We start from the raw sequence: 27,091 nt of genomic DNA, 5'->3' as shown, positions 1-27,091 counted from the left end.
GCTATACCCCATTAGGATAGACCTTAGAATATTGATTTCTTTGACTTTAAACACTATGATCTATGGAGTCTGGAGTAATATCTTGGTCTTTTCTTTTGTATCTTTGTCGGATCCACTTAGATCGAACCATTCATCACCTTTATACATGATCTACGTTCTAGAATGGTTTACTCTTTAATGGGTGATTTCAATCTGGTCGGGAAACTGCTTGACTCAGAACGTGTTTCTCCCCTCTTTCTGCAGTCTCAGACTTGTTTACATTCACGCGTGCGAAGATTGTTTCATTGGACTATGTCATAAGCTGAGAGAAGTGGGGGGAATCAGACGCGAACCTGTGAACGTGAAAATGGACATGAACGCGCTCATACGCGCCTGGACGCGCTAGATCCCGTCAGCCCAGAAGTAGTGATGCTTTCTCTACCAATCATTAAGTTCGGAGAATTAAGAGCCGAATCAAATCATTTGTCAGTGGGTCAACCTGAAAGTTTTATCAATATTGATCCATTAGTTACGCTATATATCTGACAAGCGTGACGTTTATTGACGTTTCGACGTTTATAAGTCTTTTATCTCCCCGCATATGGTTCATCTGTCACCGCCAGCGGGAAAACCTTGCCCACAGTTGGCTCCCCACCACCCCTTGAATTCGACTATGCGCACCTCAGTTCTGCCTTTCTTGAGTCGTAATATTCTTCGATCTTCTTCCACCATGGCTCAAGCTTCCAAAGTTCCTGCCCAGGAATTCCTGGACTTTGTGAATGCTTCCCCTACTCGTATGCTTCCTATTCTCCTATTTGTCGATCGTGGAGCTGACTGGGTCTAGCCTTCCATGCCGTGCAATCTGCCAAGGACCTCCTAGCCAAGGCTGGCTTCCAGGAAATCAAGGTACCCATTCCCCACAGAATCAATCTTTAAGACTAGTTCGAGACATGTTGCTTATTTTTTCCGTAGGAAAAAGATTCCTGGGCCTCCACTTGCAAGCCTGGCGGCCGTTACTATCTCACTCGCAACACCACCACTCTGATCGCTTTTGCGATCGGCCAGAAATGGAAGGTTAGTATCAAATCCCATTGCGCATTGTGGACATGACTGATGAACAATCGATTGTAGCCCGGCAACTCTATCGCTATGATTGGTGCCCACACTGACTCCCCTGTGCTGCGGGTCAAGCCCGTCAGCAAGAAGCAGGGTGAGGGTTATATCCAAGTTGGTGTGGAAGCCTATGGTGGTGGCATCTGGCACACCTGTATGTATAACCCGTTAATCCGCTGGGAGTCACCAACTAATACTCTCAGGGTTTGACCGTGACTTGGGTGTGGCCGGCCGGGTCATGACCCGCGACAGCAACGGATCCATTGTGCAGAAGCTGGTCAAGGTTGACCGTCCTAGTATGTACCACTGATCTAGCCATTAATCCTAACTAATTCTCGGTAGTCCTTCGTATCCCCACCCTGGCTATTCACCTCGACCGCCAGGAGACCTTCTCTTTCAACAAGGAGACTCAGTTGTTCCCCATTGCTGGCCTCATCGCTGGTGAGCTCAACAAGACCAGCGAATCTGACGAAACCAAAGAGGATGAGTACGCGCCCTTGAAGACTGTAACTCAGCGCCACCACTCCCAGTTTGTCGAGCTCATTGCTGCCGAGGCCGGTGTGAAGCCGGAGGACATCCTGGACTTTGAAATCACTCTTTTCGATACCCAAAAGTCCTGTCTGGGTGGCATGAATGAGGAGTTCATCTTCTCCCCTCGATTGGACAACCTGAACAGCACCTACTGCGCTACCGCAGCTCTGACCGAGTCGGCTCCCTCCGAGAAGGCCCTCGAGAATGAGGAAGCCATCCGCCTGATTGCCCTGTTCGATCATGAGGAGATTGGTAGCCGTACTGCCCAGGGTGCCGACTCCAACATTCTCCCCTCCATCATCCGCCGTCTTTCGGTTCTTCCTTCAATCGCTTCCTCGTCTGAAGACGTTTCTACCGCTTACGAGCAGACCCTCGCCACTTCCTTCCTGGTCTCCGCCGACATGGCTCACGCCATTAACCCCAACTACTCTCAAAAGTACGAGGCTGATCACAAGCCGGAGATTAACAAGGGATGTGTGATCAAGATCAACGCCAACGCTCGCTATGCGACCAACTCCCCCGGTATCGTTCTGCTCCAGGAGATTGCCCGCAAGAAGGGCGAACAGGACAGCCAGCCTGTCCCTCTGCAGCTGTTCGTTGTCCGCAATGATTCGAGCTGCGGTAGCACCATTGGTCCCATGCTGTCTGCTGCCCTGGGTGCCCGCACTCTGGATCTGGGTAACCCGCAGCTGAGCATGCACAGCATTCGCGAGACAGGTGGTACTTACGACGTTGGTCACGCCATCCGCCTCTTCACCGGGTTCTTCGAGCACTACTCAGAGCTCGCCCCGAAGATCTTTGTGGACTAAGTTTCAGTCCGCAGATAAAGCTAACAATAACCCCCGTAGAGTATATACATATCAAATGAAGTGAAGTACATTCATCAATCTTACCCAAATAAAATCACTGCATACCCTGCACATAGACGTACTCCGCACTTTGGATGACACGGGGATGTATACCGGCACGTGGTATCGGCCCGGGGATAACTCCGCTTCTCCCTGAAACGACTCCACCTCTTATCAAACGACACTGGACCCGATTGCAGAGCAGTGTCCATGCCCCCATGACCCTCTATGACAGACGTCGACGTCTTCCGCGATGCAGAGTACATCGCTGACGTATCAAGAATCTCCTTCCACGATGACCCGGAGAGCGACTCACCAGCCGGAACTGGTCCGCCCAGCGCCCAGGACCGCAGTCGCGTAAAGAAGGCCCAGTCCACAGCGAAGATCGCTTTCATTGACCGACTACTTCGGGACCTGGATATTCTAATATACTGTCAATTGTCTGCGCTGTATTATATGGAGTGAGTTTGCGGCTGACCTTGATGGCGGGTGGGATGGTTCGATAGCTACCCCAGCTTTCATCATGGAACCCCACACCTTGAAGCAGCTCACTAACACATGTTGGAACCTTTTAGCTGTTCCATAATTCTCTTCGCTATCCGTGCTATGGTCGAGCTTATCTTCTTCACGCCTAAAGCGGCCCCTTTCGTACCTTCCCGAAACCAACCGTTCGTGACCGCGATCATCGGCAGTAACCTCTTCTGTATCCTGTTCCACGCCTTCTTCATTCGACCCGAGGCCGGTGAAGCTACACGCGGCTATTTGCATGGCGGAATTTTCATCGACTTTATCGGACAGAAGCCCGTGCCTGTCTTTCAACTCATATCCTTCGATATCGTGATCTTCCTTGTCGACTTTCTCATGCTAGGACTGATCATCGAGCGGGTGAAAACAGCAGCACTAAATCCTTCAACAAATACCACCACGACCACTTCAACAAATGCCGATACGAGTACCGGAACGGACGAAGCTAGCCAGACAGCTGTGCAAGATCACGATGCGGAAGAACGGGGAGTTATGCGGGCCGAAGAAGCGGATGCGAACAACTTAAATGCAGAGGCAGATATCTCCTCATCTCCGCCCGTCGAAATAGATGTTGATTTCAATGATGAACGGACGACACTCCTCGCTGACCCCGATGACGACACTGCAATTCGGGACAGCCACCCTCTTGACTCTTACTCTTCGGGCATGGCGGTGATTATGGAAATGGGATTTTTTACGACAATACGAGATCAATGGATGCACTCGAATAGACCGCAGCGACCGGCGGGTTTTGTGCCATCAACGGAGACGGCGACATTCCTGCGACAGCGCTTCGGGTTACAGGTTGGGACTGATGGCCGGATCGTTCGAGTAAATGGATAGACCATAGTATACGTATGTATTTTAGTTCACATTGGAAAATCTATTAGATTTACTCCCTACCTCGGTTGCTGGCAGCCGAGCATGAGTGAAAATACAGACGCAGATCATCAAGATCTCGAATAAAACGACTGATCCAATGCAAGTGGAAATAAACGGTAGGAATATGAGCAGTCATGGTATTATACAAAACATCCACAACTTCGCAAATCAAGCACAAAAGAAAACCGGGTACTTAGCTCAAAGGTCATACAACAGCGGATCACGCTCATTTATCCTCGGGCTTAACACGACGATCCAAAATCTCATCAACAATACCAATCTCCTTAGCTTCTTCAGCACCCATAAAATAATCCCGCTCCATCAACTTCTCGATATCCTCCAAGTCAAGCTTCTTCGGACCATCAAGATGGCGCTTATAAATATTGTTCAACTGCGACCGAATACGCAAGATCTCTTTCGCATGGATAGCGATATCCGTCGCTTGACCATGATATCCACCAGAAGGCTGATGAACCATGATTGACGAATGTGGAAGACAAAAGCGCTTGCCTGGTGCACCACCGGCAAGAAGCAGGGAGCCCATAGACGCGGCTTGACCGACGCAGATGGTGCTCACGGGGGCAGCGATGTAGGTCATTGTGTCATAGATTGCTAGGCCTTTTTAATTGAAATAGATTAGATGAGATATGGATCGTGGATGGTTGAGAGCCGATAGGTAGGTATATACGCACCAGCTGTCACAGAGCCGCCGGGAGAATTGATGTAGAGATGGATGGGTTTTTTGGGATTATCGGCTTCGAGGAAGAGGAGCTGGGCAACGATGGATGCGGAGGCTACGTCGTTGACTTCTCCATTTAGGCAGACGATGCGCTCTTTGAGGAGCTTGGAGAAGATGTCGTCTAAATTGTCTCAATGGTTAGCGAGGCGTGCGGGTTTTGGTTCGAATTGGTATTGGGGGAGGGGTTTGTCCGTACAGGTGTGCCAGCCACCAGCCTATAGAGATTTGAAGTCAGTAGGGAATGCGCTGTTGTTTCAAGAGAGACATACGACTGTTTCGGTGACGATGGGCATTGGGGTCCAACTCCGCGGGGGCGAGTAGTCCATTGAGGACCCGGAGCTGGAGAAGGTTCGCGCACCAGCAACACGTGCTAGTGCGTGGATTGAGGAGAGAGGGGCCTGACGGCCTAGCCGTTGGAAGAGGGGACCGGTGCGCATCACTATTTTGGGTGGGAGTTGAAGAAAGTTGAAATGCGATGGAGCTGGAGCTGGAGCTGCCGAGCGATAGAGATAAGCGATAAGCGATAAGGTCCAGTGCTCCACTCTAGTCTTTTCCCCATCGGCTTATGGCCATACCTGTATGAACAAGTTTGCGTTCCGTATGCAGGAAGTCCAACGCCGGAAGTAACTGTCCCAGTATGGTTTCTACCACGAGGGGTGGTAAGACGTGAGAATAATCTTCCCAAATATCCTTGACAGTCTGCCATGTCAGATCTTGAACAAGACAAGTATGCTCTCCAGTCGGTCCCGTCAGTGTAAAAGATGAAATCGCATCTCTAATATGTTCTCGGCCAGGATGCTTTGTCGGTATCCGTGTAAGAGTGTTTATGGCTCTGATCTCATTTGTGACATGGTTGGTCGTCTCCTCGTCGCTATCTCGAATATCTCGAACATATACTTTCAACGCTATTGTGCTATCTTGTCTGATGTTTTATTAGCTGTAGTATTCCAAGCTGCGGAGGTATTGTCTTACATGAGATCCCCCGCAAGCCAAACAGTGGATGTAAGCCCATATCCAAGTTTACCTATGATAGTGTACCGATCATCAAGAACGTCCCCAATATTGACCGGATAAAATGAGCCTTCGGAGAAACGACTGAACTTTTCTTCTTCGAATACTACCGAGTCGTCGATAATTTAAAACCCACTTTTCGCGGCGGGGAAGGGAGCTGGTGCTGGCTGTCCAAATAACCTTCGCATGCGATATAATGGACCTGACCATTTGAAAAGACTCATGAACCAGGAAACACCAGTCCGATTTAGAATGTAGTCCAGGAGGCTTATGCTGCGAGGCATTATGGAAAGTTGAAGAGAGAGAGAGAGATTGAAGATCTATTGAGTCTGCTAATGAGATTATATTCTTGTTGAATGTTTGCAGGCAACAAAGGTTGTCATGTTCCAGGATTAGACAATGATGTGGCCAGACCGGATTAGATAGGCTTGGTTCAAAGATATAAACAGACTTTGAATCAAGATTCCTTGAGTGATTCATTCATGTGGGGGTCTCTTTTTGGTGTGTATTCCCGCATTTTATCAAAGAAAGCATATCCCGAGCTTCGCTGGTCATTTTCTTTGTTGTGTATTTTAAGAAATGTATTATATTCAACTGAATCAAGGTTTTTATTACATAAAAGTCTGGGATTCAAAGTCAATTATCTAAAGCAGTGGAGCACGTCAGTGGTTGATTTACGGATGCACCCGGTGTTCCCAGATCCAGTGAAATGAATTCATAGATTGGGAAAGGATGGTATGAAAGATGTCATGATCATTGATATCATGGAGTTTCTTGTATTTAAGGTCGTTATAATCCTCCTCTAAAGTGTTGAACCCTGTCGGGTCACTCGGAGCCAATGAGGATTCAGATGAGGATTCAGAGTGAGATTGATTTATAAAGCAGATTGATTTACAAGCAACTCTCCCGCTCCCTTGGCCTCTTCCCCAACAGCTTTTACTGTCGCGATAAACCCTGCTACTGATATTCGACTACGTCTCACAATGCCAGGCAAGTCACCTTGTACAACCTGAGAACTACAAAGATTGAGCCACTAAACAACACCAGATCAATCAACCCCGCTCCGTCTCGGAGTGGCCTTATACCCAGGATTCCAAGCTCTGGATGTATTCGGTCCTTTAGATTGTCTAAACAGCCTCTCAAGAACCGAAGAACTATCACTCGCTCTTCTTTCCTCAACACTAGAGCCCGTGTCAACATATTCTGCTCAAAGTCCAAACGCTATCACTCAAAGCATTGTACCGACGCATACCTATGCAGCTGCGCCGCCCCTTGATGTTCTGCTCATCCCAGGTGGCATGGGTTCACGTGAACCCACCCCGCTGATTGAGGAAGTCATCACGTTTATTCAGAATACATACCCCCAGCTCAAGTATCTGATCACCGTTTGCACTGGCTCGGGACTTGCAGCGCGTGCGGGGGTGTTGGATGGGAAACAAGCGACAACTAACAAAAAGGCGTGGAATGAGGTTACGGCTTTGAGATCGCAGGTGATTTGGGTTCCGCGCGCGAGGTGGGTCACTGATGGTAACATCTGGACCTCTTCGGGTGTTAGCGCTGGGATGGATGTCATGCTTGCTTGGATTGGAGAGGTTTTTGGTAAGAAGCTGGCGAGCGATATCGCGGATAGAATTGAGTATACGCGACAGGAAGATCCTCATGTTGATCCTTTTGCGGATCTTTACGGACTGTAAGGGATATAACAGTGAATTTGGTGCCAATTGATAGCCTTCATCTAATGTATATGTGATCATCACAATGTTTCACGCTTATCGGTGGTATTAGATGGACAGTAATACATCTTTGTTCATATGAAATCAAGCTTCGAGCTCCGTCCCTGCAAGGAAGAATTTTAAATTCCACAACGATAACAGCAACCCATTGACTGCCTTGTTATTCGGTCTGAAGAAGAGTGCAGAGCGCTGGAAATGCGGAGCAGCCTCTCGAAGTGTCGTCAAGTCAGAGTCCGACAAAAGTCTCGATAGGTCAAACACGGGAACGTTCTGAGTCTGAGGAAGAGCAACAGACCCTGGGAACACGGTACCATTTTCATTCCCATCAACTTCGGGCGAACGTCCTAGCAGAAGCACTGCACCGTATTCAATCCGGTCTATAGGCTCCATCTGGGCTACTGCCTCCGAAAGAGCCAAGTCCGAATAGCCTTGCATCTCAATAGCCCTCCAAACCCCATTCGCAGCACCAAGGTGATTTGACTGTTGAGAAGCCGCCACAAGTCGCTTGACCACGTCACGTCTCGCAAGGCGCAAGATAAAATCGGGCATATCAATCCTCCAGGCCATTTGTTTCTCTTCGCGTGCTGTGATAGGTCCTTGCGGATGCTTCCATCGGAAAGGCACCATTCTCGAAGCAATAGGTTTTTTTCCTTTAATTTTACTAAATACCCCATGGATCTTTCGTAGAGCTGACAGAGAATTGGCCATATGAAAGGTTAAGCGGGGTTTTTTGTTCTCCACCGCAGCGCTGCCTGTCTTATCTTGACTCTGGTCCTGGGCGGTGAATTTGGTATTCCCGTTCAGTGAATCTTTGAGGAGATCCACTGGCAAGAAATACATTTTGTCTTGGTCTGTGCCACCCGTGTCGTTCAAATCAGAGCTTGTCTCTGTTCTGGGCTTTCGCACTAATCCCCATTCTCCCATTAAGTCGCGTGGTATCCGTGCTCCAGTTAACGTGCATATTCTGACCGGTGACGCCAGGGCTAGCGCCCATGGATTCTTAGCGAGCGGTTCCAGGCCCCCTTTCGCAGGAGCTAGTTTCGGACTGGCATATTGCTTTGGTCCTCGTCGTGGATGGGTGAGGAGAGGTGATTGTGGTAGGCGCTGTGATGGGGGTGTCAAGGCGTCATTGTGGGATTGGTTATGGCGCGTTTGCGATGAGAAGGAGTGTGACTTTGGCGATTGATAGGATGTTGATAGAAGGTTTTTGAATACTCGGAGACGCCATATCCCTAGAGGGATTCGGTGGCTGGCGCAATCCATGATCGTTGAAAGGAGAAGTTCACGTTTGATGCGGCATAATTGGTATCCGCTAGGTTGAACCAATCAAAGCTCGCTATTTGCGGAGTCGCGGAGACAAGCTATATTTCAATAAGGACCCACCTGATTTCTTGCTGTCATTGTAGTGTCTAGTATATCTAGGGGTATATGTTTTAATACTGCGCTTCTATTTTATCCTGTACTAGTAAAATGTGTTGAAGGATATAAACTGATGCCGAAAAAGTAGAGAAATCGGACTTTACATGAAACCCCGCAGAATCTCACTTCCAAGTTCCAACGGAAAGAGATATAAGAACTATCGCAGAATAAATACTCACAAATCTTTCCTCAGTTCATTCATCCTGATATCCTTTTTTCACCCCCCTTCCCATACTCAATCAAAATGGAAACAAAAAAGTTCGAGACTGCCCCAAATTGCTGGATCAACACTAGAATCTGGCCATGCCCAGATAATAATCAAAAGCCCCTCCTCGTCCTCCTCCACTACTGGGGCGGTTCATCAAACACCTGGCATAAACTCACCGCATCAAATTCTCCGACGTCCCTTAGCACCATCTATCCAACCATGGCAATCGACCTCCGCGGCTGGGGCGAATCAAGAGACCAACCAGAAAGCCTGACCCAAGACACCGTCCGAACGTACTCAATCTCCGCAATGGCACTTGATGTCGGATCCATTCTTCGCAAGATGAACTCAGACCCTAGCACCAAGGATCTCTTCAACTACGGCTTCGTTCTCGTGGGACACTCCATGGGAGCGAAAGTTGCTCTCGCAACTACTGATTCACTGGGAGATCTCCTTCATGTCCTAAAGGGATTTGTTCTCCTTGCGCCGGCACCAGTTACGCCGCTCGTTCTTTCTCACGAAATGAGTGAGCAGCAGCAGACTGCGTATGACTCTGAGGGGTCTATTCGGGCGGTGGTTGCGAATCTCTTGGCTGAGGAGGGGAAGTTGGATGCTTCTGATGTTGAGCTGGTGGTTCGGGATAGTTTGAAGGGACATTCCTCTGCTAAGAAAGCTTGGCCTGCTTATGGGATGCAGGAGGATGTTTCTGCGCTTGTGCAGGGTGCACTGCGGCAAGTGAGTGTTCATCAGCCAAAGCTTCGTGCGATTGTGCTTTATGGGAAGAATGATATAGTTGAGCCTGAGGCGCGAGTCATGGAGAAAGTTGTCCCGTTCTTAGAGGCCAATAACATACGGGTTAGTCGTCTTGAGGGTGTCGCGAAAGTGAAGCACCTTATTCCTCTTGAAGGACCAGAGGTTGTATACGAGCAAATCTGCCTAGAGTTTTGATCATTTTCACGTTTCCCTCTCGCTCCAGTCTCAAGAGTGATCGCATTTCTAGCCAAATCTATTCAAATCTCTATGTATATCAATCGGATTCTAGCAGATCCGACAACTTATCCAAGTACGCATGCGGCCGAACAGGACCAGAAACAAAGTCCTCCTGAGAACTCACGCCAGTCAAAACACCGAGTGTTCCACCAAGTTTACCCTCCAAGCCAAACCGGATATCCGTATTCGCGCGATCCCCAACCATACAGGCACGACTACGATCAAAGTGGAACTTGCCCTCAATCGCATCCATCATCGCCTGACTCGGCTTACCAAGCGCAGTAGGCTCCTGTCCAAGCATCATAATCAGCGGGGCACTGATCGTTCCCGCACCGGGGAACAGAGCCCCAGAGCTCGGAAGCGTCGAATCGATATTCGTAGCGAGGAAGATAGCCCCACGCTTCACATAGTGGTAAGCCAGCGCATGTTTTAGGTAATTGATGTGGAAATCAAGACCGACTAGCACGACGCCAACTTCCGGGTCTAGGATTGACTCGTCACCGGCGGCGACGAGCTTGTAATCCTCTGGTGTGATTTCGCGGCGGTAGGCGGGATCTGTACCGCCGATGAAAGGCACATTCTCTGAGCGCAGCTCCTGCTCGATGCCGGTTTCACCGATAACGAAGACTTTGCGCTTATTCTCCGGGAGCTGCAGGATGCGTGAGATGTAGATGGAGGAGCTGTATGACGAGGAGAAGATCTCTTCCTGTTGGGTGTGAGTCATGCTGGGAATCTTTCGGGACGGTTGTGTCCAACGTACCACTGTGCTAGGAATTCCAAGACCTTCTAGCTTCTTGCGATAATCTGCGCGGGACTTGGTGCTGTTGTTTGTCACGAATACCACCTGCTTGCCTGCGAGAGTCAGTATGCTTCCGTGTCTAGACAGACAGGGCACTCACCATTCTTTCGTAGTAATTCCAGAGTCTCGACTGTTCCGGGGAAGCAGTGGTCGCCGGACCAGAGTACACCTTGATTCCCATTTGTGTCTTAGTTATTGTTGCGCTATCGAGCGATTTGCGGGTAGTTAAGGACGGAGGGTAAGCCGAGGTTTGAGAAAGGCATGAACATACCATCACAATCGAATAGGAAGACCTAGCGAATCTTCATGTCAGTCAATTGGATCCATGTACTCTGCATAAAGTTGAGGTGGACACTCACATCGAACTTGTTGAGAAACTCGCGGATACCGGCCTTGTCTCCGGTCAAATAGCGGGGTACGGAAGACTGTAGCTCCGCCATGGTGAGGAACAAAAGGATCGCGAAAAGGAAATGCGCAAAGAAGTGACAAGACGAGACAAGAATCCCAAAGAAAGGACAGAGAGTACTCGAGGGGAGTCTGACTAAACCGAACTTGTAAGACCCAAACCGACTCGCCGGTGACTCGCCGATCGCGTGGGGCTCCGTACTCCGTGGGGTGGAACCTATACTAACGTCATCTTTCCCAAGAATTAATATGAGATCAAAGATGAGGGTATTCTAATAACACAACCATCATGGTCTAGTACTACACGGTCAAACCCCAGGGCTAAGCGTCAAGAAAAGTCAGGCAGGGAAGAGACTAAAAAAGTTTGTTGTTCTAGTGCTGAACGAGGAGCTATCGCATGTTAAATACACGATAGTCATACTAGAGACAAGATACAAATTGATGCATGTTGGATGCAATCCATCAAACAAACTTCCAACAGAACTTTTTGAAAGCATTCAACGGTTCAAAGGTGCGGCTACATAAACCTAGCGACACCATTTCTGCCACAAACAACCTTGTCGAACGGCGTAGCAGTGAGGACATCCATTGTTTCCACGACAGTTGGCAATCGTCCCACAGAACTGGTAGCACCTAGAGACACGCTTATCAAAAGCAGTTGCGTCTCTCATCAACAAGCTGTTGCTCGGTGGACACCTCTCCCTCTTTCCTGGCATCGAGGCGTCCGTGTTGTCTGTCTCCGAAGCTGGTACAGTCTGTAAGACCTCTTGAGCGCGATCATTCTCCTGAGCAAAGTATTGGCTTGCAGTATCACTTGGAGTGAAAGATTGGGAAAGTGCAAGATCGTTGGATGGGTGCTCGTAGACATCGATCTTCACTTGGCTGTCTTTGAGGTACATGTCCATGAAGTGAGTGTCCTGTAGAGTTGAGAGGAAGGCATCGTAGCGGTCAAGCTCATCCTCGTGGATGGCGGACCGGGGGAAAGAGCAAATGCACAAGCTGCCACAGACATGGCGATGAAGAGTGCACGAAGAAGAGTTTGGGACAACATTTGGCTTTGTTGATGTTATGTCATGTGATACTTTTGGATCTTCTAATTGATAAAGCAGTTGCCTAAGACATGACTGACAGTATCCATGGAATTTATAACTTTGTTGAGCAGGTCAGACCATCAGGCTCTCTAAATTCACTCGGCTGAATTGATCCCTGCTATCACATAATATTACCCTCAGTAATGGTAAGATATACTACAGAAACATTGTTTGCATTGCAGCTTATATCACGAGACATTGCATGACCTTAGACCGCCACCTATTAAGCCTAGAATAAATGGTCACGTCGTAACGAGGCAGTGCTTACGAATGAAGAAGTCGATATGATTGAATACGAATATGACCCCAGATGAGTTTGGGGCAAGTATCGGGGGCCGAAACCAGCCCCAGGGCGGTTGGCACTCCCCGAATTGGTGTACAACCTGAATTAGGGTTTGCTAAACAGGTACTAGTAGCCTTCAGATGCTATAATTTAAATCGGGCTGAGACAAAAGCTGGATAAGGTGATGCTCTAGTCAAAAAGTTTTCCAATGTTTTGGGAATAGACTGCATAGTTGATGTAACCTTAGTGTTAGACCACAGCAAACTCTGAACATTGACTTTGACCAATTTACTCCCCTTTTTACATACAAAAAAAACCAAAGCCAATAGACCAAGCCTCTATGCAGGATAATGTTGCACTGCTTCGAAAGGGGAGAGAGGGTAAATCCCGCTGATAGCCGTTGCATTAAACTTGAGAAGCCCTAACGATGCGGTAGATGGAACACCCCCGGCTGATATTCTGATAAATAGAATTTTGTTTTTCAGACAGAATGAAGTATGAGAATGCATAGATGAGTGTGGCATTGGACCTTTGAACAAAAAGATAATCACAGAGGGGGTATTTTGGCATTAATATACATAAAGTCAACATCATTCCATCCAATTCACTTCACACCATTCAATAATCCGTATATTTATTCTTAATCAGATCCGCCGCCTTCTCAGCCACGGCATAAAGAGTACTCGTCAAGTGGCCACAAATCTGGAACGGCAAGACCGAGGCATCGACAACACGGACATTCTTGGTACCATAAACCTTAAGCTGGGGGTCGACAACGCCACCTTTCGCTCGGGGGAGCATGCTAGCCGTGCCGACGGGGTGGAAATTTGATCGATCTGGAAATGAGTTAGCTAGAGTTCGATTGAGGGGACAGAAATAGAAAACCATACAGGTCTCTTTGATCCAGTCGGTCCATTGGGACTCCGAGGCGTTGTTAGGGAGAAGTTCCATCCCCGGAACGAATTCCTCTGTGACAAGATCCCTCAATGGCGCAGTATTGAATGCATTTCGAATGTAATAGGCGATTTCGGCTTCGGCTATGATATCTTGATCGAACATGAAGTAGTTTGGGTTGATAGAAGCTGGTTTCGAAGGATCGGCGGATGTGATGTGGATGTTTCCACGTGAAAAGGGCAGAAGAGACCAGTATTCTGTCGCGAATACATGTCCAATGGGCAAAAAGACGATCTCGGTGTATGGGACTTGTTTTTTGAAGATCAAGTCATACTGGAGCTGGAAGGCATCCAGGAGATTGGCTTCTTGGACGGCTCCGTTCGAAAAGTTGGCGACAGTCTTTGCGTAACGTACAAGACTAGCGTTGACAGCGGAGGCGATAGAGTCGACTTTATCACCGTACATCTGTTGGGCGGATGGTAGAGCGGAGAAAGCTGGGAGACCGCTCCATATCTCTCGGCCTCCGTATGTGAGTCCGTTGTTTGTCTGATCTTGTAGGTTTTCGCCGACGGTGGAAAGATTGACTTTGACGGGGATGTCGTACTTGTCAAGGATGTCTGGGTTTCCAATTCCGGACAATTCTAGAATCATGGGTGATTTTAGGGCGCCAGCAGATAGAATTACCTCCTTGGAAGCGTGGACTGTTATGACACCTTCAGGTCCAGTAACCTCCACTCCAGTTGCAATAGCATCGTGGGAAGCGTTGGACCAAACTATCTTGTTCGCGTAGCTGTTCGTGATAATCTTGAGATTCGATCGTTCTTCAATGGGCCAGTAGTAAGCTCGGGCCGCATCTTGGCGGACGTTCGCGTCTCTGTCGACCGTATCGGGATGAACAGTGAGTCCAACCATGTTCCCTCCGTTGACGTCTCGGTTGTAGTTGAGGCGTATCTGCGCTAATGTTTCGTCGAGTACAGGTAGCACGCTGCTATTGGCCATCGCGTTAGGCCAGCCTGTTTTGATCGGACCGTCTTGTCCATGGTAGGATATATAATAGTCAGCGCCATGTGCAACTTGGTCTGGAGTTGGAATCTGGAAACCCTCGGATTTCTTGTAGTATGGTAGAAGACTTTTCCAATTCCAACCTTTATTCCCCATTGATTCCCAGGCATCGATTTGAACGTTCTGTGCTCGAGTGTATGACATTCCTTCGGAGTATCAGTATAGATCAAGAGATATGATGTTAGAACTCACCGTTAATTGTGCTTGTACCACCGAGTGCCTTTCCAGCACGCATAGTCTGCTTCTTTCCGCCGGCATATTTCTGTTCTTCCGTCTGGTAGGCCCAGTCGATGGGTGTGTCAAAGGCCCTACCGTAACCATAAGGAGTAGTAACGTTAATATTGTTGAGAACCGAATCGCCCGCTTCGATAACTGCAACAGTGAGATCTCGACGTTCTGAAAGTCTGTTAGCCAGAACCAATCCACTGGTTCCTCCCCCAACAATAACAAAGTCATATGATGAGGCGATGGTATCATGTTTCTTCGCAACCACCGCACCTAGCCACATACTCCCCACAGCAAGAGTTGAAATGATCATTTTGTCAGCTAATAGTGCGATATCAGGGACAGAGGAATAATCATTGGCAAAATCAAGTGGAGGGGCTCGATGGGAATACTTAACAAAACAGCCGCTCAGTCCCCGCCAGGTGGTTGCCGGGAGGCCGTTGGAATGTTGGCGCCATTCTGTACTCTGTACAACTGGCAACAGGCAGCATGCCGGCGATCCAGGCGGAAAAAATACCCGGTATACACTGGACAAATACTAGGGTATCATAATCATTCTCATTCAAACGGTTGTCAAATCAAATTAGATACAGAACGCCTCGGCATGTTTAAAAAAATGCTATCCTGAACTCCTTCAGCTCAGCCTGCCCATGTTGACTGAGACACTTGTCACACTTTTCCTATTTAGTGAATGAATCAATTGCCCTGTAGGATTCCGGCAATGCGCAGAGTCAGGTCAAGGATGGACATATGCTCGTCCGCACCGTCAACAAGTCGCTTGTCCATTTCTGAGAAAGCCATGACGATCTTGTTCTTCTGGATATCAGGAATCGCTTCGTTGAAGACGACCCGTCGGTATAACTACAAGAATCAGCAAACATGAACTGGCATGGAAGATGAGAATGCACAAACCTGGGTGACAACTTGAGTCGCACTCCACCCATCAGCCACTAGATCCGTAACAACCTTCGAAACAGCCGGATATGCTGGCCCCGAGCTCTTCGGCTGCATAGCCTGCACAATGTCATTCAGTATACTTTCCGGGACTACACCAGCAATCTCCTCAATAGTCTGGATTGTAATAAGCCCCGGCTGCGGAGCCCCAGCATCCGTCATCTCCTCATCCTCATCAGTCTTCGCAGGCAACGCCTTTGCAGCACCAACCAGCCTAGCCGCACTCTGCAAATAAGTAATAGCGCGACGCAGATCACCATCACCGCACCGAATAAGCGTATCAATCACACCATCCTCGAGATTCAGGCCCTCAGCCCGCGCAATATTCTCTATCCGCACACCAGCCGCAGAGTTATCCAGGGACTTGAATCGGAACTTGCTGCAACGACTGGCCAATGGTTCGATAATACGGGTGACGTAGTTACACACGAGACAGAATCGGGTGATACGACTGTACTGCTCCATTGTTCGGCGCAGAGCTGACTGCGCATCCTGTGTCATGCTATCCGCCTCATCCAGGATGATGATCTTGAATGGAGGGCATGGGTATTGTGCGAGGTATTCAGCATCCAGACCGTTCGGCTGGGAGAGTTGTGCGCGAGCAAAGTTCTTGATCTTCACGCGAACAATGTTGATGCCGCGCTCGTCTGAGGCGTTCAACTCGAGAATGCGGGAGCGGTAGAGGGCGGGGCCGAAGAGGGATTTGGCGAGGGCAAGAATTGTAGAAGTTTTACCGGTTCCTGGGGGGCCGTAAAAGAGCATGTGAGGTAACTGTAGGTCAATGGATTAGCATTGGCCGTGGAGGATTATTGGTCGGGTAATTTGTACGTTGGAAGCTTGCAAAGTGCGCTGGAGAACTTTAGTAGTATGATCCTGCGCGGCGACATCATCCAAAGTCTTGGGTCGACTAGCTGCAGTTAGACATGAAGAGTCAAAGCATACAGTACAGTGTAGACTTACTATTTCTCTACCCAGGGTTGCAGCCGGGTTGAATCTTCCTTGTTGTCCCCGGCTTTCGCTTTGGAGCTGCTGGAGGCAGCTGCAGCTGCAGCCCGGGCCTTATTGTTGAAGAAGGTAGAGGCCATAATTTCGTGATGGCCTATTAGAGCAATTCAAGGTGTTCTCGAGGTTTGAACGGCGATTGCTTTTTGAAACGGAATTGATTGAAGATGCGAACATGCGCGGTGGATAGAACGCGTCTCCACGTGACACGCGCAGCACTTACATGTCAACCAATCAGAATATGCAATTATACTTCACCAACTAACATGTCTACTAACCTCAAGCATATGCATGTATATTTGGGGGCTGTGCGGTTTCAACACGAACATTGTTCTCATTAAAACTTCCTCTAGGTCTATAGTTCATCTCGTAACACATCTCGTTCGCCCTCCATCATTCTCTTTTTAGGATTCCGAGGAGCATCTTGGTTGTGCCTTTGTTCCTCTGCCAAAATATCGTCAAGATTGATATTGTTTTGGTATCCTTCTTCCTCAACCATTTTTCCAATCTTATCAATAAGCCGATCTTCCTCTTCTTGCGAAACATGATCGTAATTCTCTGGCACGGCTCCACCTGCCATGGTTGCAGCGGCCTGCTGAACGGTAGTAGAAATGTCAGCAGCAATTTGGCTAGACAAAGGCTGCACAGACTTTTTGTTTGTGAGGCCAATGACACCAAAGACTGCAAATACGAAGCGCAAGACGAATTGGAACGGTAGCCATACCAGCCACCAGAGAGGCCCGTAGAATATACGTCGGAATAGCAACCAAGAAATTGTCGCGACAAGCATCCAAAAAGCAGTTTCAAGATACCATGTATCGGATTTCTGAGAGCGAAGAAGGGAGTTGGCGAGGCTGCGAGATGAAGCAAGTAGGGTGTCGAGGCTAGTGTAAGATTCAGACAGAGATGAGATAGCGGCGGTTGATTGCTCTTTGATCATGTCAGTATTATTCGAACAGTAATCATCCAGCTTAGTACTAACCAAGAGTCTCTTGAGCGAACTGGCTTCGGGAAAGCTCAGTCTGCATCAGTTGATGTGTTCTCCGCAGAGCAGCAGTAACATCATTCGATGCATTTAGCGTCAGGTCATCCTGCGTGAAGTGTTCCGATGGGTTATTCTGCCGCTCCGACGACTGCGATCGGGACAACAGCAGCTCTCGCTCCTTTCGCTTAGCAAGCTCGGTCTGGCGCTTAGATTGTAATTGGGCATTTCGAAAGTCACCACGAGTCCTGTTGCCATGTTAGCATCTGGTTTTTCTCAATGAACAGGCGCAACCCACTTCTTAAGGTCGTCCGCTAACCGCCCCGCCAGCATCACAACACGCTCCTTTTCTGCCTCTTTCTCTCCACTCGCCACCGACTGTCTTCTCCTGCTATCAGACCCTGAGTCCAGAGCTTCTACCTCTATTCGTAGCAGTTCTAGCCCATTCTCGGCATCTTTGAGGCCCGCATGAATCTCCGCTCCGAGCTCCAGGCGAGCTTCATCACCGTTCTCGGTGGGGGTGAAATTTCGGAGTTGATCAATGAGAGGCTGGATCTGAACTATACTAGCCGACAGCGTCTTCAAGCGGCCTTGAAGAGCACCTGTGGTGGACATGTTTGGGGTTGCCCGCGGCTGAAGGACTTGGTTGCGGCCGCAGCAAGCGATCTGACAGGCTAAGTTGGATGAAAATGGGCGTACTTTCGTAGTATATGATATGGTAAGGTCCAACTTGTAGCCGGAATTTAGACCTGATTTCAAAAGCTGTAGATTGGGAATCAAGTTTGTCGTCGCAAGGTGGCAGTTGCGTCGCTGTATTGATGTGTTTGCACTTTCGGCAAACACCGGACCCTCGAACTCGCTCCTCCATACCACTCATTTGCTCAACCCTGTCAATTGCCTGCCTCCAAAGCTAGAGAAATAACTATCTCTGCTACGCTCTTTTTTGCGCCTGCTTCACCAATTCTGCTGAGCAAATTTGTCACTGTGTGCGACTCCCAGTCAAAATCGCACTCGCACTCCGAAAAAAAACTTCCGGACCTACCAGATCCAATCCGACTAGGTATGTCTACCATTCTACGCTGGCAGAATGATTGCGCGCTGCCTACTTGAATATCCAGATATCTAACTATGTCAAAGTGGAAATTTTATAAACCTTCGATCTTCACATCTCGAATTACTTCAACCTCTTCAGTCAACGACTGCCAACCACCACCATGCCTATCCCGATCAGCGTAATCACCTCTTTCCGCACATCCTTCAACCCCTTCTCCCAGGCATCCCGGCCCTGCCGTCTCTTCTTGTCTCTTCTTCGCACCCCCAACACTGTCGCCGGTAGCCCGACCTTCATCGACATCAAGGTCAACCAGCTGCCGCGTAACTCCACACAGGAACCCGTCATGACCATCGGTTTCAAGGGTGGAAAGGAGCTTACCTTGGAGGTTGGCAAGCGTGGATTGAAGATTGGCGATGTTGTTGAGGAAGTATCGCGAGTTGGTCGCCAGTTGGAGCGCGAGGCTAGTCTGAAGGGCTAAGCCATTCAATATATCAGGTTGAATGGGTCTTTTTATTCATGTATTATAGCATTTGTTTGGGTTGTTTTACTACTGGCGCTGTTATTAGTGTTGGATATCTATAGTACCCCTGTAGATACCTTGCATATTATACCTGATCTACAGAAATACGATATTCGCTCAATGTGACTGTGTTGTCCTTCTCAGCTAAGTGGATTGGAATTATATCCAGCAAGAGTCCATCGCTGCAGAAACAGAGAAGAAACATGAACAAAAATAAAAAGAAGATGCCTTAAATATATGCATCAGGAGGTAGTGACGGCGGGTTCAGGACGGATGCAGTTTTGTATCATTTTAACAACAAGATGCCCGCTTAGACGGCGGCACCGGAGATGAAGAACCACTTGTCAATGGAGCCATCGACGGGAGCGGGGGCAAGCTCCTGGTTAGCAGGGATAGCAGCGAGCTGAGCCTGGTCAGCGCGGTGGGCGTCACCCTGGGGAGCCTCAACGTTGGCAAGGTTGACACCACCGGGGGCGGTCGTGCCGGAGATGAGCTTCTCCCAGGCATCGGCACACTCGTGGATAACCTCCTCGGCGTACTTCTTGTTCTTGCACTCGCCGGAGAAGGCGAACTGGTTCTCGGGCTTTCCGTCGGGGATCTTGTAGATGCGGAACCACTCGTTGGTGGCACGCAGGAGACCGGGCAGGTGACGCTCGACATCCTCGATGTCGTGCAGCTTGGCAGCGAGAGGGTCGTTGACATCGATGACGATGATCTTCCAGTCAGTCTCCTCCTCGTCGATCAGGGCCATGACACCCAGAACCTTGACCTGCTTGACCTGACCGGGGTAGCCAACAAGCTCACCGATCTCGCAAACGTCGAGCGGGTCGTCATCACCCTTGGCCTTGGTCTCGGGGTGGATGGAGTTGGGGTCCTCCCAGGTCTGGTGGGCGGATTGATCAGTTTTTGTTTTTCTTCTTTACCCCGCCATGGATAAGGTGGGGTTCTTGGTGAGTCCGACTTACACGGGGGAAGGCACCGTAGTTCCAGAGGTAACCCTTGTGGGGGAAGCAGTTGCGGACGAAGCGCAGCTTGCCCTTCTTGGTGTCCTGCTTGATGGGGTTAAGGAACTCATCCTTGGAGATCTGGGGATCAATTGAATCGCAATCAGTATGGACAGTCGAGTTGGTGAAGAATAGGCGTAATGCGTACCTCCTGCTTGGCGTTGGTCCAGCGAGGAATCTCAACAACCATGTTCAGGATAGTCTGCTCAGGGTTGGCGTAGAGGGGAATGTCGTGGAAAGGAGAGACGGGGACGCCATCCTTCTCGATGTAGACACGGTGCTCCAGCGTGTAAGGCTGGGCAACCTTGCGGATGGTGTAAGACATTTTGGGAGATGAGGAGGAGAGATGTCGAGAGATGAGAGCAGCTCGAGCGAGAGGAGGGGAAGAAAAGGAGAGAGGGGCTTTCCCAGTGTGGGGCGATATTGCTGATGTGCGCCAAACACCTTTCAAGGCGGTGGAGGTGTGTAATCCTAGTCGGGCCAAGGAAGGACGAGTTGCCATTGGGCAATTTGGCCAGGGAAACACGCAAAGTTGAGAAAAATTAAAATACAATTCCAGTTTCTGCCCAAATGATGGCAATGATCTGCAGTTGGTGCACCAAAACGACTCAATGCCTGGTACAGGATGGTATGCGTGGCATGAAATGAGTGTTTCCAGGGGTCGAACCGGGTCCGGTGTGTATTGTGTTGGCTGTTCCGAGTTTTAGGGTCGGCAATGGACTAGGCCCGATACCGAAAGGTTTTGTCAAGGTTTAATATGGATCTTCATTAAAGTAGTTTGGTATATGACGACGAGTCTACTGCGTACGCATCGAATTATTGACTATAATATGTGTCACATGCCCTTGCACTCCCGCTGTATTCTGCATGTACTCCGGTGTTCCCGTGACAGCTGCCAGTGCTAGCCGATATCGGGATATTCCTATATCTAAATAGTACACGTGACATAGTTGTCTTTGGACATTCAATAAGTCTGCATGATTTAATTATTTTTTGTTTAATTATTTAATTATTCAATTACTTAATTATCATGAACTTTATTGCAACTCAAATTCACAATCTGACTAGCGAATTGACAAACAGAAGGAATAATCTGAGCAGGAACATTTAGTCAACTATACTGTATGTTAATGAGGATTAATTATTATTGCCTGATACCTAAGGTATCAATAGAAAAAGTAGTCTATCACCACGTGATCATCAATAGAATTGGCCAGGCGGAGTTGACCGATACCAAACCCCAGAAAAAAAAAATCTCCCTCTTTAACCCCACCTCAGCATGCTATGAACAGACTCATCAGACCCATTAGATCAATCATGGCCTCCATCTCTACAGTGAAAACACAGGCACCCCGTGTCCCCATCCCAGAACATGGCGCCGACTACCGCGGCACAGTCGTGCTCGCCCCAATGGTGCGCTCCGGCGAACTACCCTCTCGCCTTCTAGCCCTAAAATACGGCGCCGACCTCGTCTGGGGCCCCGAAACAATCGACAAATCCCTTATCGGCTGCATCCGACGCGTCAACCCTCGCAACGGCTGTATCGAATTCGTCCGTTTCCCCTCCAACGGCGGCCGTCCAGATATTTCATCCAAAGCATCTGTGATCAGCCGTATTGACACAGTGCGCGAGAAAGGACGCATGATCTTCCAACTTGGTACCGCGGACCCCGACCTCGCAGTGCAAGCTGCTCGCCTCGTCGCAGCCGACGTCTCAGGAATCGACGTCAACTCAGGCTGTCCTAAGCCTTTCAGTACTAGCGGTGGCATGGGCGCCGCGCTACTGCGCACACCGGACAAACTCGTATCGATCCTCGAGGCGCTCGTTCGCGAAGTCGGAGAACCCTTCAAAATCGGTATCTCGGTCAAGATTCGTATTCTTAGTGATCCCGAGATGACGAAGAGTCTTGTCTCGCGACTTGTGCGTACCGGTATCACTGGTTTGACTGTGCACTGTCGTACGACTCCGATGCGTCCTCGCGAGCGCGCAATCAGAGACCAGCTTCGTATGATTGCGGATATTTGCCACGAGGCTGGTGTGGCTTGTGTCATGAACGGCGATGTTGAGAACCGTGATTCGGCGCTGAAGATGATGGAGGAGTATGGTGTTGACGGTGCTATGATTGCTACATCTGCTGAGGCGAATTCTTCATGCTTCCGCTCGGAGGCTGATGGTGGTCTTGCGCCTTGGCGGGAGGTTGTCCACGAATACGTGAAGTTCTGCATCGAGAGCGAGAACCGATTCGGAAACACAAAGTACCTGCTTAATATGCTTATTCCCGGCAAGAACAAGGAGTTTGGTCAGGCGAAGGCGTCGAAGACCTATACTGATGTCTGTCGGAATTTGAAATTCGACGATCTCATTCCTGGTGCGATTTGTCTCGATGAGATTCTTCAATTGAGTGGGAAGTGGGAAGAGGCTCCTGCCGAGGAAGAAAAGGTCCGGTCTAAGGCTATTCAGAATGCTATGGCGAATAACGAGTCAGCTCGTGCGGCTGGTGGTCAAGGTGCCAGATCAAAGTCTATCTCTGCGCCTTCCCATGCCGGTGGTCCGATTCGTACTTTGGGTATCCCAGAGCCTTCGGCCATGAAGCCTGAATCTGATGCTTCTGTCGATGTCTCTATTCCTGCGACGGAGGTAGTTCAGAAACATGAGGTAGCGGCATAATCGCTGTCTGACTTGGCCGCTTTATTTTTTTTTGTTTCTGCATAGCCTGGGTACCTGGATTCGGTACTGTACTTTCGCATTTCGAGGTGTCGCCTCCTCTCTCGTTCATAGATTCCCCAAAATATACAACAATAATACATGAGACATGGTTATACTACCTATACGTTTATAGTCTACCGTAGCTGAAGGGGTTGGTACCGAAGTAGGTATAGAAGTTACTGGAGTAGATAAATTTGACGCAACAAAGTAATACTGTAGGCTACCTGGGTAGGCTATGAAAAACATGATTTGCTTGGATACTTGACTGCAAGCCATGGGTATGTTCCTGATCGGATTAGGGTGTACAAGAGTAATCTAGGGGATACGTGGAGCAATTCCCACTATCTGATCAATCTTTACACTATCCAGGCTCTCACTTTTGCCTCACAATACTCAACCAGGTAACTTCTTTCATAAAGGCGTTTTACAAGCCTGTCTATCTCTATCTCACAGGACCAATGAAGAAACGAATTAAGGGAATTGCCTACAAATTAGGGAGTACTATCTCTCAAATGGTGCAATTAAAGTAAGAAGAAAGTCAATGGCAAATGCCCATGTTCATTGATTAATGGTGTCTACTCGACACCTCAGATATTCTAGGTATGCCTGGTCCACGCGCTGTGCACACTAAAACAAAAGAGAGAGAACAACATCCCCGAAGGGAGCACACACAACGGTTCATATCCAAGTGCTTTTGCACCTCACTCCTTTCCCTTCCCGCTCTCCATGTCCGCCACTAACATGGACTCCACGGCCTTCATCCCCGCTTCCTCTCCCTTAGCAGAGCCTCCGTCGTCATCACCAGCGACAGCCTGATCGAGGGCAAGCTTTGTCTGGCCAAGAGCATAGATTTGCTCCTCGATGGTGCCGCTGGTGACGAAGCGGAAGATCTCCACGTCACGGGTTTGACCCACGCGGTGCGCACGGTTCTCGGCCTGAACATCCTCCTGTGGGTTGAAGGAGGAGTCGAAGATTATGACCTTGTTGGCACAGGCCAAGTTGATACCGGCGCCACCCGCCTTGGTGGACAGAAGGAAAACGGGAATTTCCACTCTCTCGTAGAAAGCGTCCAAAATTGATTGGCGGTCCTCGACATTGGTCCGGCCATCCAGACGGACGAATTCAATACGCAGCGTCTCCATGACGTGCTCAAGGATGTCCATGACCAGCGTGAACTGTGAGAAGATGAGGGTGCGGTCACCGTTCTCGATAAATTTGAGGAGGAGTTCACGCAGCTGCTCGACTTTACCGGAGTCCATCCATTCGTCGTTCTGCAGCTTGAACTTCCCCAGGTGTTTGGGGTTGTCCATGCAGAGACGGTGGCACTCGAAGTCGTTATAGCTTTTCAGCTCGCTGAAGATGGTCTCAGGGTCGGACATTTCCCATTGGGGGTCCTTGAGGCACGCTCTGGAGATTTTGCGGATTCGCTCGTCGTTGAAATGACGGCGAGCGAGGAGAGGGTGGATCGCCGCTTGGCGGAGTTTCATGAGGATGTTGGCGGACTTGGAGCCGGTCTTCTTGCCTGCAGCACGGTCTTCAAGGAGCTGGCGGACTTGTTCCTTCTCATGCTCGTAGATCTCGACCTGGGAGGGCTTCATCTCGCAGTACTTGACGTGCGAAGTCTTCGCAGGGAGATCAATGACTTGGTGCTTCTTGCGGCGCAGGACAAAAGGCTTCAACATTGACTTGGCTCGTTCAATGCGCTGAGCGGATAAAAGGGTGGCATGAGACTCGTCGGAGGTCTTCGCTTTGTTGGAAAAGACAGCGTTCATGTCGTCCTTGTGCTCTCTGAACACATTAGGCAAGATGAAGCCCAGAAGAGATGCCAGCTCCTGGAGGTTGTTCTGGAGGGGGGTACCAGTAAGGAGAAGTCGGAACCGGGCCGGAATTCGAACAAGTTTGTCATACAGCTGAGACTGGTGGTTTTTCAACATGTGTCCTTCATCGTATACACAGACACTGAAATTCTGGTCTCTGAGAAATTTGGCGTCCACCTTGGCTCTAGCAATGGTGTAGGTAGTAATCACCACATTGATGTCGTCACGGTTGTCTTCAATCTGCTCGCGGAGATTGGCACGTTCGTTCTGGCCGGCGTAGTAGGGGATGACAGAGAGAGTGGGGCAGAATTTTTGGAACTCGCGAAGCCAGTTTTCGATAGTTGATGATGGAACAACAATGAGATGAGGTCCCTTGACACCCTGCTCGAACAGGTGGGCGAGGAATGCAATAACCTGACAGGTCTTACCGAGACCCATGTCGTCGGCAAGGATACAGCTCAACTTTTTCTGGAACAATAATGACAGCCAGTTGATTCCTACAATTTGATAGTCCTTCATCACGAGATCATCGGCCATGATCGAGGGTTGTGGGATGAAATTCGATTGTGACTTAGGCTTTCGAACCACAGCCACAGGGCCTTCATCGTCGGAGTCGTTGGGCGACTGGCGATTGGTCGAGGGTGTAGCAATTCCAGAATCATGTGCATTGCCGTTGGTCATCGATGTCAGTTCGAAATCACCATCGCGCTTACCGAACATGTCAACACCCCATTTCTTCATTTCCTCAGCAACTGGTCTGCCCAGTGCTTCACACTCAGCCACGAGAGCATCAATTGCCAGGTACCCAGTCCACATCTCAATGCATTTGTCAACGAGCTTATCACCGATGGGCTTGGGAGCTTTGCGCGGCTTGGCCTTGCCCTTTGCCTTGCTTGGATCAACCGGGGCCTCCACAGCGCGGACATCATAAAGTGAGGCAAAGGGACGGTGGGTGGTGACGTGACTGGCAGTATCCTCAGGGATGGAGGCAATGTCGGCAAGATCGCGGACGCTGCAAGTGTTGAAAAATTTGAGGACTTTAGAATCCAAACCGCCAGCGGTGGAATCCTCAGCTTTCACGTCTTCATCCTCGGAATCAGTCATATCCGCCTCGACAGACTCCGGGGGAGGGATCTCGGCGACGGCCTTTCTGGAGACGACCAGTCTTTTGTTTAGGGGGACTATCATCGGAGTCAATGGTGATTGCATCAGTAGGCGAACCACGGTTTCGGGGACCGCGCATGAGCCGACCTCGAGGTTTTACATCTTCGGCTGCGCTTTGGTCCCGGGAGGTCTTAAGGTTGCGTGAGGCCCATTTGTCGTGAATGGTGCCACGGGCCTTGATCTGTTGTTTGGCCATTGGGACCGGAGCCGTAGGCATAACGCTCAACTCGTCATCAGATGAATTAATGACAATTGGTGGGTTGCCGTTTTGTTTCGCCAGACCCTGGGGGTCGGCGAGGCGATCCAGCGCATCGTCGTAGTTTCCATTTGCGCTGATGAGAGCCTGCACACAGTCCTCGACCGCTTTGTTCGGCATGACCCGCAGAATGCGCTCAACTTTGATGCGAACTCGGTAATCCTCAATGTCCCGCAGAGAAGATTCTTGGCTGACCACAGGCATGGCACGCGAGGGCGCATATTGTTTGGCTTTTTTTATGGCGATGTGGTCGGGTACGGTAGGGCTCATCTGGTCCGCAGAGCGCTTAACGCCGTTGGAGGAGGGATCATAGACCGCGGCAGAGGTGATTTCCTTGAAACGATCCATTGCGCTGTCTGCGCGCACAGGTGACTCTGCTACCTTCTCCGGGCTTCGGGTTTTTCCAAACATGGCGGGTTTGATGTCGGTGGAGCGGACGGTGTAGTTTTCTTCGTCTTCCGAAGATCCTCCTCGGTAGGTGGGTCCGTCGTCAATGTCAATGGTAGAGGGTCTTTTGGTAGGGCGAACAGTAGTTGCCGGGGAACGGAAGGCTGTTCCAGAAGGTGCCATAAGGGAGGATAATATACCCCCTCGACGGGGAGGTGAATGAGCGGGGGCAGCAGGTGAAGAGGCAGCCACTTGAATGACAGGTTCGTGTGAATGAGGAAGGGGCATTTGGACGAGTTGGGTGGGTTGGGTCATTCGTTGCGGTGTTAGTGAATGCGCCCCAATTGGGACTGTGGCGATGGTCTCATAGTCACCCTCGGGTGTTTGTTTCCTATCCCGGTTAGGAATATCTGGTATGTTATCCATGATGTGCTCCAGTACTCCGTAATGTATATTTAATTGAGGCCCACCTCCCTGAGTTGTAAGGGATCCAGGAACCAATTATACT

At 49.5% G+C, this 27,091-nt stretch overlaps 15 protein-coding genes across 15 annotated transcripts; 6 read left to right on the top strand and 9 right to left on the bottom strand.

Moving 5' to 3' along the window:
* Nucleotides 1-709: 709 nt before the first annotated feature.
* On the top strand, nucleotides 710-2,432 carry N7520_003917 (M18 family aminopeptidase; the record flags this gene model as incomplete). The annotated part of the gene is made up of 6 exons (XM_057137852.1): nucleotides 710-773; nucleotides 824-885; nucleotides 952-1,053; nucleotides 1,111-1,246; nucleotides 1,296-1,388; nucleotides 1,435-2,432. The coding sequence occupies 6 exons, from the start codon at nucleotides 710-712 to the stop codon at nucleotides 2,430-2,432; spliced, it is 1,455 nt and encodes a 484-aa protein (XP_056998317.1).
* A 267-nt stretch (nucleotides 2,433-2,699) lies between these two features.
* On the top strand, nucleotides 2,700-3,839 carry N7520_003916 (DSC4 family protein; the record flags this gene model as incomplete). Its single annotated transcript, XM_057137851.1, has 2 exons — nucleotides 2,700-2,932; nucleotides 3,047-3,839. The coding sequence occupies 2 exons, from the start codon at nucleotides 2,700-2,702 to the stop codon at nucleotides 3,837-3,839; spliced, it is 1,026 nt and encodes a 341-aa protein (XP_056998316.1).
* A 265-nt stretch (nucleotides 3,840-4,104) lies between these two features.
* Nucleotides 4,105-5,054, bottom strand: N7520_003915 (ATP-dependent Clp protease proteolytic subunit; the record flags this gene model as incomplete). The annotated part of the gene is made up of 4 exons (XM_057137850.1): nucleotides 4,105-4,496; nucleotides 4,571-4,738; nucleotides 4,814-4,832; nucleotides 4,887-5,054. The coding sequence occupies 4 exons, from the start codon at nucleotides 5,052-5,054 to the stop codon at nucleotides 4,105-4,107; spliced, it is 747 nt and encodes a 248-aa protein (XP_056998315.1).
* Nucleotides 5,055-6,611: 1,557 nt separating this feature from the next.
* N7520_003914 (DJ-1/PfpI family protein) lies at nucleotides 6,612-7,322 on the top strand (the record flags this gene model as incomplete). Its single annotated transcript, XM_057137849.1, has 2 exons — nucleotides 6,612-6,630; nucleotides 6,676-7,322. 2 exons carry the CDS (start codon nucleotides 6,612-6,614, stop codon nucleotides 7,320-7,322), a joined length of 666 nt encoding a protein of 221 aa, XP_056998314.1.
* A 123-nt stretch (nucleotides 7,323-7,445) lies between these two features.
* Nucleotides 7,446-8,624, bottom strand: N7520_003913 (uncharacterized protein; the record flags this gene model as incomplete). The annotated part of the gene is made up of 1 exon (XM_057137848.1): nucleotides 7,446-8,624. The coding sequence occupies one exon, from the start codon at nucleotides 8,622-8,624 to the stop codon at nucleotides 7,446-7,448; it is 1,179 nt and encodes a 392-aa protein (XP_056998313.1).
* A 400-nt stretch (nucleotides 8,625-9,024) lies between these two features.
* On the top strand, nucleotides 9,025-9,936 carry N7520_003912 (alpha/beta fold hydrolase; the record flags this gene model as incomplete). The annotated part of the gene is made up of 1 exon (XM_057137847.1): nucleotides 9,025-9,936. The coding sequence occupies one exon, from the start codon at nucleotides 9,025-9,027 to the stop codon at nucleotides 9,934-9,936; it is 912 nt and encodes a 303-aa protein (XP_056998312.1).
* Nucleotides 9,937-10,015: 79 nt separating this feature from the next.
* N7520_003911 (uncharacterized protein) lies at nucleotides 10,016-11,217 on the bottom strand (the record flags this gene model as incomplete). Its single annotated transcript, XM_057137846.1, has 3 exons — nucleotides 10,016-10,822; nucleotides 10,878-10,964; nucleotides 11,137-11,217. 3 exons carry the CDS (start codon nucleotides 11,215-11,217, stop codon nucleotides 10,016-10,018), a joined length of 975 nt encoding a protein of 324 aa, XP_056998311.1.
* A 492-nt stretch (nucleotides 11,218-11,709) lies between these two features.
* N7520_003910 (uncharacterized protein) lies at nucleotides 11,710-12,087 on the bottom strand (the record flags this gene model as incomplete). The annotated part of the gene is made up of 1 exon (XM_057137845.1): nucleotides 11,710-12,087. The coding sequence occupies one exon, from the start codon at nucleotides 12,085-12,087 to the stop codon at nucleotides 11,710-11,712; it is 378 nt and encodes a 125-aa protein (XP_056998310.1).
* Nucleotides 12,088-13,174: 1,087 nt separating this feature from the next.
* N7520_003909 (GMC family oxidoreductase) lies at nucleotides 13,175-15,050 on the bottom strand (the record flags this gene model as incomplete). Its single annotated transcript, XM_057137844.1, has 3 exons — nucleotides 13,175-13,392; nucleotides 13,447-14,658; nucleotides 14,705-15,050. The coding sequence occupies 3 exons, from the start codon at nucleotides 15,048-15,050 to the stop codon at nucleotides 13,175-13,177; spliced, it is 1,776 nt and encodes a 591-aa protein (XP_056998309.1).
* A 383-nt stretch (nucleotides 15,051-15,433) lies between these two features.
* N7520_003908 (replication factor C subunit 2) lies at nucleotides 15,434-16,776 on the bottom strand (the record flags this gene model as incomplete). The annotated part of the gene is made up of 4 exons (XM_057137843.1): nucleotides 15,434-15,598; nucleotides 15,650-16,462; nucleotides 16,520-16,598; nucleotides 16,652-16,776. 4 exons carry the CDS (start codon nucleotides 16,774-16,776, stop codon nucleotides 15,434-15,436), a joined length of 1,182 nt encoding a protein of 393 aa, XP_056998308.1.
* Nucleotides 16,777-17,048: 272 nt separating this feature from the next.
* N7520_003907 (putative protein transport membrane glycoprotein Sec20) lies at nucleotides 17,049-18,290 on the bottom strand (the record flags this gene model as incomplete). The annotated part of the gene is made up of 3 exons (XM_057137842.1): nucleotides 17,049-17,623; nucleotides 17,676-17,923; nucleotides 17,974-18,290. The coding sequence occupies 3 exons, from the start codon at nucleotides 18,288-18,290 to the stop codon at nucleotides 17,049-17,051; spliced, it is 1,140 nt and encodes a 379-aa protein (XP_056998307.1).
* A 599-nt stretch (nucleotides 18,291-18,889) lies between these two features.
* On the top strand, nucleotides 18,890-19,207 carry N7520_003906 (mitochondrial 54S ribosomal mL53 domain-containing protein; the record flags this gene model as incomplete). The annotated part of the gene is made up of 1 exon (XM_057137841.1): nucleotides 18,890-19,207. One exon carries the CDS (start codon nucleotides 18,890-18,892, stop codon nucleotides 19,205-19,207), a length of 318 nt encoding a protein of 105 aa, XP_056998306.1.
* Nucleotides 19,208-19,559: 352 nt separating this feature from the next.
* Nucleotides 19,560-20,755, bottom strand: ipp1 (inorganic diphosphatase IPP1; the record flags this gene model as incomplete). Its single annotated transcript, XM_057137840.1, has 3 exons — nucleotides 19,560-20,132; nucleotides 20,215-20,334; nucleotides 20,402-20,755. The coding sequence occupies 3 exons, from the start codon at nucleotides 20,753-20,755 to the stop codon at nucleotides 19,560-19,562; spliced, it is 1,047 nt and encodes a 348-aa protein (XP_056998305.1).
* Nucleotides 20,756-21,570: 815 nt separating this feature from the next.
* N7520_003904 (tRNA-dihydrouridine(20) synthase (NAD(+))) lies at nucleotides 21,571-22,920 on the top strand (the record flags this gene model as incomplete). Its single annotated transcript, XM_057137839.1, has 1 exon — nucleotides 21,571-22,920. One exon carries the CDS (start codon nucleotides 21,571-21,573, stop codon nucleotides 22,918-22,920), a length of 1,350 nt encoding a protein of 449 aa, XP_056998304.1.
* Nucleotides 22,921-23,660: 740 nt separating this feature from the next.
* N7520_003903 (DEAD/DEAH box helicase) lies at nucleotides 23,661-27,009 on the bottom strand (the record flags this gene model as incomplete). The annotated part of the gene is made up of 2 exons (XM_057137838.1): nucleotides 23,661-25,957; nucleotides 25,998-27,009. 2 exons carry the CDS (start codon nucleotides 27,007-27,009, stop codon nucleotides 23,661-23,663), a joined length of 3,309 nt encoding a protein of 1,102 aa, XP_056998303.1.
* Nucleotides 27,010-27,091: the final 82 nt, after the last annotated feature.

Source organism: Penicillium odoratum, assembly GCF_028828045.1.
Source record: "Penicillium odoratum strain IBT 22623 chromosome Unknown utg000003l_segment0_segment0, whole genome shotgun sequence".
NCBI classification, from domain to species: domain Eukaryota; kingdom Fungi; phylum Ascomycota; class Eurotiomycetes; order Eurotiales; family Aspergillaceae; genus Penicillium; species Penicillium odoratum.
Note: the sequence above shows the minus strand (reverse complement) of the source record. Positions and strands in the feature narration are given on the sequence as shown.